The 12,261-nt window shown below is 45.5% G+C and overlaps 1 protein-coding gene across 1 annotated transcript in view; it reads right to left on the bottom strand.

Annotated features, from left to right (window-relative positions):
- SIM2 (SIM bHLH transcription factor 2) overlaps positions 1-12,261 on the bottom strand; it is a 194,955-nt gene that overhangs the window by 18,452 nt on the left and 164,242 nt on the right. Inside the window, exons 9-10 of the mRNA XM_088443125.1 lie at positions 6,782-6,950; positions 470-872 (exon numbers count right to left, since the gene is read on the bottom strand). Coding sequence (XP_088299251.1) covers positions 470-872; positions 6,782-6,950 — 572 coding nt within the window. The remainder of the gene's footprint in view (positions 1-469; positions 873-6,781; positions 6,951-12,261) is intronic.

Raw genomic sequence — 12,261 nt, forward strand, 5'->3', positions numbered from 1 at the left:
CTATCCACACTGACCATGCGCATACCCACAGCCTATACATACATCCTATCCACACTGACCATGCACATACCCACAGCCTATACATACAGCCTATCCACACTGACCATGCACATACCCACAGCCAATACATACATCCTATCAACACTGACCATGCACATACCCACAGCCTATACACACTGACCATGCACATACCCACAGCCAATACATACAGCCTATCCACACTGACCACGCACATACGCACAGCCAATACATACATCCTATCCACACTGACCATGCACATACCCACAGCCTATACACACTGACCATGCACATACCCACAGCCAATACATACATCCTATCCACACTGACCATGAAAGCTATAGTTAGGCAAAGTTTTAAATTATACATCATTCTCACAGTGACCCATGAAAGACATGTAGGGCTTAGGTTAGGTTTTGGTCTTTTAAGTGCTAGGAAATAATCTACTTACCATCATAATTCTGAGAGGGGTTATGGCGTGTCTGACTTGTTGGTTGATCGTGAACAGTCTTTGGCGGTGAATTTGGCACTATGGAGTTGGAGTAATGCCAGTGACACTCGCCTCCTGTCTGTATTGTGCCGAAGAAAAATCTTGCTACTTCACAGGGCGACCCTTGGGCCTGTCCAAATTTAGAAGGCATGCCTTGTTTTTTGCTGCCTAAGACATGAGAGTCCATTGGAAAGTGTCCGTAGTGGTAAGGAAATGGCAAGCTGTAGGTAGGGGTATATAAAGGTTCACTGTTTTCCGTGTGGCTGTTTGGTTCTTCGTTGGCTGTGGTGCTTACGGTTGGATTGCCTTTCCAACTGCCAGTCTGTGCGCAGTCCAACTTGTCACCCTGATAGGAACTATAAGGCTGCAAAAGAAAATCCATGGTATTAGCACAGAGACAGCTCTCTTCATTTTGATGAAATAACAGTAAAAATCCTAATTGTGAACTCTCCCTAAACTCAGTTTTCAACTCTTCCATCAGCTTGGGCCAACTCCTCCACAACACAGTCCCAGCACATAACAGTATTATAGGTCTACATGTAGCACATTCTATGGGACCTGAGGCTGCCGTTTGGAGAAGAGAGTGTTAGGAGCCGCCAAATGTCTTGTAATTAGGTGAATAATGTTCTATAAATTGTTTTAAGACATTTATTTAACAAATGAAAAACAAACACAAAATTACAACACATCCACAAGTGAAAATGACTCATAGTTAACGTGGATTTGTGATCTGTACATTGGAGAATTTAAAATCTAAACTGATGATCTATTTTGTGTGCCATTTATTTGGTCGCTCACACATCTGCTCCAGAAATATAGTTTGAACCCAACGCGTTTTGCCAGAAACACCCTAATCTGTGTTCCTCCCACCATCTATGATGCTAACTTTGGCACAAATCACAGTTTGTACAGTCTTGCCACGCAGATCAGTGTGCTTCCCATAAAACTATGCAAATTCATACAAATGAATAGTGTCACTAAATGTAAAATGCGTTAAGTTGACACATTTTGTGTATTTACCTTTTTGTCATTAAAGGTAAATAGCTGTGACTTTTTTTTTTAATGACCATTGTATAATGTAAGATAAAACTGTTTGGTCTCATCGTTATTGAATAACAAAAGAACTGTCTTTTACATCATTAAGCAAATAGTTTCATTCCCCTGACTCACTACATGACAGCTCTGCTCATGGGCTAATGCATGGTAACATGAAAGTTCATTTTTGCAGACGGGTCTTGTGAGTATTAGCAAAGCACATGCCCCATAGCCGAGCGCATTCACCTACTGGCGATTATAAGTCTAACGTATCTTAGTCGCACCTCCACTTGTGACTGAATGGGTGTAATTGGTGGCAATGGGGCATTTGCAGGTAAGCTAAGTTGTGTGGGGGCTTGTCATGGGTGAGTAGACACAGCTGCAGGCTATCCTGGTTTCTGCATCTGCAGATGGATCTCTTGCACCAGGTATAGAGATGGTACAAGTTTGCGCTGATAATGACGGGGGTATCTGAACAAATGTATAGATAGGCGCTGCACGGTCACATAGATTCGTACAACCCAGCATACGTGCAAATATCTACATTAGGACCTGATTCTGAGATGGACTAAAATAGCAGAGATGCCGCATCTTTGTATGCAGCAGCTGTGCATAAATATGCTAATGCCGCAGGAAGCGTCTGTTGTAAAATGTCACCTTGTGGCTGCACCACAGATCTGAAGGCTGCAACCGATGACGCACCATCGGATCTACACTGCGACCAGCGGTCGCAGCATTGGCCATCCGAGTGAGCCTAATGGGGCATACACACTAGACGATAAAAATGAACGATATGAACGTTGACAATATCGTTCAATGATATATTGTTTATATCGTCCAGTGTATGCATAAAAACTTCCAGAGGTGCGCACTCCCGCTGGTTTTTAACGATGTCTGCTGTCTTACAAACATGCGGGCCAATTGATGGTATCGTCAGAAAGGGGATGCAGTCAGGATACCGGCAGGCGCTATCCCGCCTGACAATATACCGACACTTACATCCCAACATGGGACTAAAGATAGGCGTTGAAATCCTGCCGCCTATCATTAGCCCCACTACAAATTCCCGACACCCGGCATACCGAACGACGGTAAGCTGGGTGTCTTAGCGTTTAGCCGTGCGGGGGGAGGGTTAGGCAATAATGGGGGAGATTAGGGTTAGGCACTGGGGAGGAGGTTAGGGTTAGGCACCATTAAGGAGGGTTAGGGTACTTACCTGCTGCAGTCTGGATTTTGATCCAACGGGCTGCCGCTGTCGGTATTGATCTGGCGGCTAAACAGCCTGTTCAGGGATGTGGCAGGATGATGTCACTGAATGATATCGTTTAGTGTGTACACCCAATATCTTTCACCAATAGCACATCGCCTAGTGTGTATGCCTCTTTAGGCTACGCCTCGCACCCAGTTACGAGGTCAGTAAATCTGCATCAAGATATGTAGTCACTGTCCTCGACACTCCCACAAAAAGGAGATGACGAGCCTCTGTTTTGGGAAGCTGCCCCAGGGTCACCTGCAGCCTGCAAATCAGTCTGCAACGTCACGCACTGCGAGCAAGGGCCACAGAACGAGATATGCGCAGTGCGGCTTCTGCGCATGTGCAGATCTCAAACCATCGGAGATGCATGTGATTATGAAAGTTCTGTACATCTCTGAATCAGGCCCTTGGTTCTGCGCATGCAGTGAGAATGTAAATGCGTGCCTTAGTAATACAGTATTACAGGAGTTCTGTACATCTCTGAATCAGGCCCTTGGTTCTGCGCATGCAGTGAGAGTCTAAATGCGTGCCTTAGTAATACAGTATTGCAGGAGTGCATTAATAAGCCTATAAAGTAAATCCATTTCAAAGTGGAAAACCCGTGTAAATTGTTCTCAACCTTCCAGGACCTTACTGGTAACCTCGCTCAGTAGTACAGCAATAAAATGTGTTCCAAGAGCACTAATATTAGTCTTACAAGCAGCAAATCTATTTACGGTAATGTTCCTCCTGTTTCTAAATTGGAGCTTCTTTCTTGTCATTAATTTGTGGTGTAAGGTGCGGTCAGATGCCGGTGTCCAGGAAACGTTTGCGGTAATCACTTCTGCAGAACATTTCATATTAGCCGACCTATCAATATAATCTGTCTCTGAGCACAAAGAAAACCACTTAATACTTAAATATAGTTTGACAGTTAATAATTCTAAAGCATCTAAAAAATGTCAGAATGTAATATACAACTGTACTGGTCATGTAATATACAACTGTACTGGTAATGTAATACACAACTGTACTGGTCATGTAATACACAACTGTACTGATCATGTAATATACAACTGTAATGGTAATGTAATATACAACTGTACTGATCATGTAATATACAACTGTACTGGTAATGTAATATACAACTGTACTGATCATGTAATATACAACTGTACTGGTAATGTAATATACAACTGTACTGATCATGTAATATACAACTGTAATGGTAATGTAATATACAACTGTACTGATCATGTACTATACAACTGTAATGGTAATGTAATATGCAACTGTACTGGTCATGTAATATCCAACTGTACTGATCATGTAATATACAACTGTAATGGTAATGTAATATGCAACTGTACTGGTCATGTAATATACAACTGTACTGGTCATGTAATATACAACTGTAACGGTCATGTAATATACAACTGTCCTGATCATGTAATATACAACTGTAATGGTAATGTAATATACAACTGTGCTGGTAATGTAATATACAACTGTACTGATCATGTAATATACAACTGTGCTAGTAATGTAATATGCAACTGTATTGATCATGTAATATACAACTGTGCTGGTAATGTAATATACAACTGTACTGGTCATGTAATATACAACTGTACTGATCATGTAATATACAACTGTACTGGTAATGTAATATACAACTGTGCTGGTAATGTAATGTACAACTGTACTGATCATGTAATATACAACTGTGCTAGTAATGTAATATGCAACTGTATTGATCATGTAATATACAACTGTGCTGGTAATGTAATATACAACTGTACTGGTCATGTAATATACAACTGTACTGATCATGTAATATACAACTGTACTGGTAATGTAATATACAACTGTGCTGGTAATGTAATGTACAACTGTACTGATCATGTAATATATAACTGTAATGCAATATACAACTGTGCTGGTAATGTAATATACAACTGTACTGGTCATGTAATATTCAACTGTACTGGTCATGTAATATAAAACTGTCAGGGCGAAACTAGGATTTTTGTCACCAGGGGCAAGACAGTAATTTGGCGCCTCCCTGGTAATTCCCCCCTGCATCAGTGCCCCTATAGTAATGACCCCTGAGGTAATGCCCCTGTAGTAGTGCCCATATAGTAATGCCCCTGTAGTAGTGCCCATATTGTAAGGCCCCCATAGTAATGCCCATATGTTTACTACCCCCATAGTATTGCCCTTGTAGTGCCCACCAAACAGTAATGCCCATGCTCCCATATTAATGCCCTTGTGGTAATGCCCCTGTAGAGCCCATGCTTTCATAGCAATGCCCCTGTAGTGGCCATGCTCCCATAGTAGTGCCCCTGTAGTGCCCCCACACTAATGTACCTGTGGTAATGCCTCTGTAGTGCTTATGCCCCATTAGCAATGCCCCTGTAGTGCCTATACAGTAATGCCCCTGTATTGCCCATGCCCCCATAGTAATGCCCCTGTGGAAATGCCCATGCCCCCATAGTAATGCCCCTGTAGTGCCCATGCTCTCAAAGTAATGCCCCTGTAGTGCCCATGCCCCATAGTAATACCCCTGTAGTACCCATACAGTAATGCTCCTGTAGTGCCCATGCCCCCATAGTAATGCCCCTGTAGTGCTCATGCTCCCATAGTAATGCCTTTGTGGTAATGCCCCTGTAGTGCCCATGCCCCCATAGTAATGCCCCTATAGTGCCTATACAGTAATGCCCCTGTATTGGCCATGCCCCATAGTAATGCCCCTGTGGTAATGTCCGTGCCCCCATAATAATGCCCCTGTAGTGCAGCTTATTTTAAAAAAAATACTTTCCTTGAACCCTGCTCCTGCATCCAGCGTCGCGTCCAGTCCGCCCAGCTGCTCCTCGGAAGTATGGGGGAGCCATCATGATGTCCCGTGGGGATCATAGTGCCCGTGGGGGGAGCCGGAAGCTGGAGTTCAGGAGAGAACTCCAGCCTCCGGCTCCGGCCTCCGGCTCCGGCTCTGGCTACACCGCGTCGCTGCAGAGAAGGAGCCGGGCGCCCGCTGGGAGCCTCTCTGCAGCGCTGGGCTGGAGGACACTGACGCCGGATGCAGCGGAGCACCGGGTGCACCTCCAGCGTCCCCCACCCCCCCCCTAGTTGCGGCCCTGCAACTGTAATGGAAATGTAATATATATCTGTGCTGGTCATGTAATATACAACTGTAATGGAAATGTAATATATAACTGTGCTGGTCATGTAATATACAACTGTAATGGAAATGTAATACATAACTGTGCTGGTCATGTAATATACAACTGTAATGGAAATGTAATATATAACTGTGCTGGTCATGTAATATACAACTGTAATGGAAATGTAATATATAACTGTACTGGTCATGTAATATACAACTGTAATGGTAATGTAATAAATAACTGTATGGGTTGGGTATGAGATCCTGGCGGTCAGGATGCCGACAGTCAGAATAACGACATCGGCATCCCAATAGTCAGAATACTGACAAAATTTGGTATGCATCCCTAACCATTACCCTAACCCTTCCCTCCCACAGCCTAACCCTAACCCCCATTTCACATGGCCTAACCCTCCCCTCCCGCTGCTTAACACTTCCCCCACAGTTTAACCCTAAATCTAACCCACCCCCAGTGCCTAAACCTCCCCTCCCACTGCCTAACCCTCCCCCCACAGCCTAACCCTCCCCTACTGCAGCTTAACCCTAACCAACCCCCTAGTGCCTCACCCTAACTACTACACCTAAACATCCCACTAACCCTAATGCTCTCCATCGGGATGTCAGCGGTTGGGATTCTGGGGCCGGGATTCAGGCTGCTGTCGGGATGCTGACTACATCCTCTACTGATTATGTGCAACCGTTTATCCAGCATATTTAACAACATTAGGGACAACTTGAATTTCTTTGTAAACGCCTTCGTACATGCGGAGCCAGGCAGAGCTGTTTATCTCACCAGGGCAATAGAGCATGTGCCAGAAGTGTAATATACAGTACTTGCCTCTGCATATGGGTTTGATCGTTGTTGCTTGCTTCTGAATTTTGCTGCCTTGAGTTTGGTGGGCTTGCGCGCCTCCTGTGATGTGCTCATTGAGGTCCGGCATGGAAATGGGGCCTTTGAAACGGTCACCTGCTCCAGGGATAGCTGCAGCTCCTTATACTCTATATCCCTGTACAGAGAGACAAAGACAGATATTTGCACTAATTCATCAGCAATGTGAAAGTGTCTGAGAAACGCAGCGGAGTCGTCCTTCTCACAGTTAGGTTATGATTAGTTACTCTCAGGTAACATTGTGTGGTCTTCACTCTAAGATTCAGAAATCTGTACTGTATATGTGTTTAGCATGTTTAAATTTGAATCATCTAAATGTGTTTTGAAATAATCTTTAGATAACAGTGGCACACGAAGGGTGGGTTTCTGAGTACCCAGGAACCTGCCCTGGATACTACGGCCTCGCCTCGTGGCATTATGTCATGATTCATGGGCCTATGGGGAAGAGGAGGGGCCAATATAATGCTCCCTCCCCTTAGACCCACCAATTGCAGCATTTTGTCATGAGGGCGCAGGGACTAGTGATGTGCAATGCCCATGCGTAAACCCTACCCACAAATCCGGCATTTGCCTCTGGATATGAACTTTATGGCCTCACCTCACTTAAAGGGGACGCGCTCTAGAACATTTTTCAACACCCAAATGAACAATATTGGCAAAGGCCTGAGTGGCGCGAGGTGATCGTGCTGCAGGTAAGGAGACATACATCTTCCCAATGAGCTGTAGAACATTATAAGAATGATCTCTCCAGGACAGGTGGATAGTCCCTAAGCCTGAGTGTCATGTGTACTGAACCTGTAATATTGTGGTTCAAATAAATCACTTTGGTAGATAATCAGGAATTTGTATAATTCAGTCGAATTAAACCCTAACCAAAGAACACCTTCTTACTCATTTTGGGGGTCTATGTAATAAGCCTTCAAAAGAGACAAAGTGGATGGAGTCTGGATATAAAGTACCAACCAATCAGCCCCTAACTGACATTTTTCAAAAACAGCCTGTAAAGTGACAGGAGCTGATTGGTTGGTACTTTATCTCTGTCCACTATATCCCTCTCCAATGCTTAGTATATAGATCCCTTCGTTAAATAAGCTATATAAACAAATGACTGTCCTTGTGCAGTATTGATCCATGTACAATTAAAACCCAATATAGAGTGATCACTCATTTATAATTGTGTACCAGAAAGAATTCTTAACTATAAAACATCCAAAAATCCAGAATTAAAAATGAAAAGTAAAATGATCCAATTAAAAAATGCATTTCATATAAAGACAAATGGCAATAATATATAAAAAAAATAATTAATCCAAAAATTGGCAAGTAAATAGTCAAAAAGTGTCACTCCAAAAACAGCAGCAACGCGTTTCATGGATCAGATCCGCTTCCTTCCTGATCCGTGAGAGGCGTGGCTGCTGCTTCTGTGGTATACCGGTGCTGAGATGCGCCTCCATCCACCAGGTACATCTAGGGGTAGATTTACTCAGCTGCGGTGTGTAAAAGCCACCAATCATTGACAGATGGATTTAAAACGGCAACAGACAGAAAGGCTGAGGGCAAAATTTACTAAGCGGCGGTTTGACGGCGGGTTCTATTCTATTCTAAACCCCGGGGGTTTGGTGGCGGTTTTGCAGCGGTTTCTAAATGACAGCCCTGTTCTATTCTATTCTAAAAAGTGTTTTGATGGCAGTTTTGCAGCAGTTTTGGCCTTAGTAAATCTGCAGATAGCAAAACCGCCACCAAACCACAGTCAAAACACATTTTAGAATAGAATAGAACAGGGCTGTCATTTAGAAACTGCTGCAAAACTGCCACCAAACCCCCGGGGTTTAGAACAGAATAGAACCCACCACCAAACCCCGGGGGTTTAGAACAGAATAGAACCCACCACCAAACCCCCGGGGTTTAGAACAGAATAGAATCCGCCACCAAACCGCCGGGGTTTACCATAGAATAGAAACCGCCGCTTAGTAAATTTTGCCCTAGATCTGGCTTGTTTACCATTTGTTTTAACTGCCATTTTAAAATGGTCAGTAAAAGCTGACAATGCTTGGTGGCTTTGGCAAACCATTTCTTAGTAAATGTACCACCAGATGGAATCTGTACCCCACTTGATACTAGATTTTGTTTTTTTACTTTAAGAACTCAGGGCCTGATTCAGACCCGGTCACAAGCGCTGGGACGATGTTTGCCCACTGGGCATGCGCACGACGTGCTCCGTCGCTCCAGGTCTCGCACCAAAGGGGGCGAGCTGTCGGTGGTGATTGACAGCTCGCTCCGTTTGGTAGGCGTGGCTGGGGGGTGGCTTCACAAACGGAGGCGTTCCCAAGCGAACGCCTGCCGTTTGTGGGCGGCCCCACTGACATCACCAGTGATGTCAGTGGGAGAGCTTCCGGCTGTATTAGAGCCAGAAGCTCTCTGGGGCTTGCGGCCACGAGACCCTACCACAAGGGTCTCGTCGCAAGCCCGATGGTCGCGATGGTCTTGACCATCGCGACCATCTTCCTGGCCGCTCGCTATAGCTCTGGGTGGGCACCCACAGCTATGCGAGCGGCCAGGAGGCCGCTCCAAAAAAAACAACAAAATGCCCTGATTCAGAGCGAGCGCTCTTTCAGAGCGTCCGTCTCTGAATCAGGCCCTCTATTCTTTGGTGTTTGGCCACAAGGTGGCAGTCTTTTGCATGTGGGACACAGTTACCCTGCCCCAGTGTATAATCAAAATACAAATAGGATTATATACAACTATAGTAATAATATTCTTTATAGTATGTACTTGTGTTCTTAAATGTTGATAATATTTTATTTTATTTAATATTTACCATGTGTGCTGAAGAATAATATTGGAGACACTTATCGTTCGGTGGCACAAATAATGTATTTTCTGCACCAATTCTTCTTCCATTTCATATGCAGCATTTTTAGCAGAAGGGCAAATATAGGAAGACATGGATGATCCATATGTATAATGATCTTAGCACAATAGTGCACCAGGCTCCGAGCAATCAACATATGCGACTTTACACCTATATAATATTACAATGAGGCAGAACAGGTGGTGATAGAGCTGTACACACTGACGCTGCGACTTGCCACAATGTAAACTCAGGACCTCTGCATTTTATATTTAATATCTATGGTATTTGGGGTATTTACCCCTCTCCCTGTCTGACCTGTCACCTGTGACGGACTGTTAGGTGCTGCAGGATCACTGGACCTCCCAGCCCTACATAAGACTCTTAGGGGCCTATTTGCAGCATATTTCCTGAAAACACCAGATTTCGGGGAATATCCGCAAATATTAAGTATCCCCTAAATGTATCGTGGAGGGATCTCCGATATCTGCCGCTATCCCTCCATTAACGACAGCAGCGGCAGCCCACATAGGTTTCTATGGGGGATGCAAAGCTTTCAGATTTACCAGCAATTTGGAGTTTGTACCCTGCAGCTTATGCAATCTAAATATGGCGATGTTGGGCTACACGTCGCAAAAATTACCGGTAGAGGGTTTCTCCAGGACCCTCCCCAGCAATGGCCACCGATGCTGTCAAACCTTCACAAGTTTTTTTTTCTGTCGTTTTTGGTGTTTTAATGCTTATCGTTCATCTACACACATTGAACAAAAAAGCTGCATAAACACGTAAAGATTTTCTGTGCAACCATCCAACTAGCTGATTGGTTGGAATGAAAATCTGGTAAGGTATGGGAGTAACTGATCATCAGCAATTTGCTCCCAAACGCCGGAAAATGGACAAAAACTGTTGTTTGAACAAATTGTTCAGATCAAACCTTTAACAAACTTGTCTGACCGACCATTTTCATCTGTTTTCTGGCATTTAGGAGCAAATTGCTGATGATCAGTTACTCCCATACGTTACCAGATTTTCATTCCAACCAACCAACTAGTTGGATGGTTGGACAGAAAATCTTGACGTGTGTATGCAGTTTTACCTTTCAGAACTGTCGTGCATGGGCCGTATTGCAATGAATATCGGTCGGTGAATGGTCAGCAGGGGGGGACTGCTGGGACTGGAGGCCCGGGCAGAGAGGTGGCCCGCCCCTGGCTACTACGGTAGGTGCTGCACTGAACCCCTGGCCCAGGCCGCACTGAGCTCATCTTCCAGCTCAGATGTGGCCCAAGACCGCCCCCTCTCATCCGCTCCATGCCCACCCACAACCTGCCTACGATGCAAAGGAGTGATCATTGCTGGGTGCCTGAGACGTCACTGGGCCCACCCTGCAGGAGAGCGCCTGGCACTCAAATGGCCCAATTTTCTGCACCGCCCCAGGCAGCCCCCACTTCTGAAGTCCGCAGCTGGATCTTCCTGAGGGTCTGGCTGTGGTTGGGGAAAGCTGCAGACACTTCTTCCAACATGGGGCAGAGAGAGGCTGATTCCTCTAACAGGTCCATTTCTTCACTGGTGCGTACTCCCATTATAATAATGTTACAGCTGAGAAGGGAATGGGGGGGGGGGGGGGGAATCAATGAGAGAGACAGGGAAATGTCTGTGTGTGTGTGTGTGGGGGGAGTCACTGAGAGGGGTGTAGTAGGTATTACCGCCGGACGTATGGCTGGCGGTTCAAATCCTGACACCGGCAGCCCGGCAAGGGTGAAAATCCCGATCATCCCTACGGTAAATATTGCTAACCTAATCCCCCCCCTAACCCTCCCTTAGGTGTGCCTAACCCTAACCTCCCCCCCAAGTGCCTAAACCTAACCCCCCCCTTCCCCGCTGCCTAAACCTAAGTCCCCTGGGGGGGTGCCTATCCCTAACCTCCCCCCCGGGGGTGCCCCTTCCCCTAGCCTAAACCTAATCCTCCCGGGGGGGTGCCTAACCCTAAATCCCCCAAGAGCCCTAAACCTACCCCTCCCCACGGCTGCCGGTTTACCTTCGTTTGGTATGCCAGGCGTCGGTCTGCCGGCATCTGGTTATTGACAGGTGTCGAGTTTTCGACGCCTGTCATTGGTACCACGCCGGGATTAGAAAGTCTGGAAGCCGGCGGTCGGCATATAAACTACATCCCACTGAGAGATAAAGGAGAATGTTGGGGGCACCAAGAGACATAGGGGAATGTGTGGGGGAGGGAACACTGAGAGACAGGGGAATGTGTGGGGGAGGGGACACTGAGAGACAGGGAAATGTGTGCGTGGGGGGTGTCAAAGAGGCAACAGTAAATGTGGGGGTCACTAAGAAAGAAATGTGGCTATGTTGGCAGCGTTTGTGTGTGACAGTATACGGGGGGGGCATTGAGGGTTGGGGGGCCTTCCCTATATTGCCAGTCCTGCGCCCCACAATTTCTGATGGCAGCCTTGATGGCCGGTTGTAGACTATGGTAATGTATTTCATCTTTGTAGCTTTGCTTAATGGATAATATGGTATTGTAACACAAAGCCATTGGGGCAAATGGGAAGGGACAACCTCATTTTCCACA

The sequence above is a fragment of the Taudactylus pleione genome, unplaced genomic scaffold (genome assembly GCF_031769625.1).
Source record: "Taudactylus pleione unplaced genomic scaffold, aTauple2 ptg000327l, whole genome shotgun sequence".
Classification (NCBI taxonomy): Eukaryota; Metazoa; Chordata; class Amphibia; order Anura; family Myobatrachidae; genus Taudactylus; species Taudactylus pleione.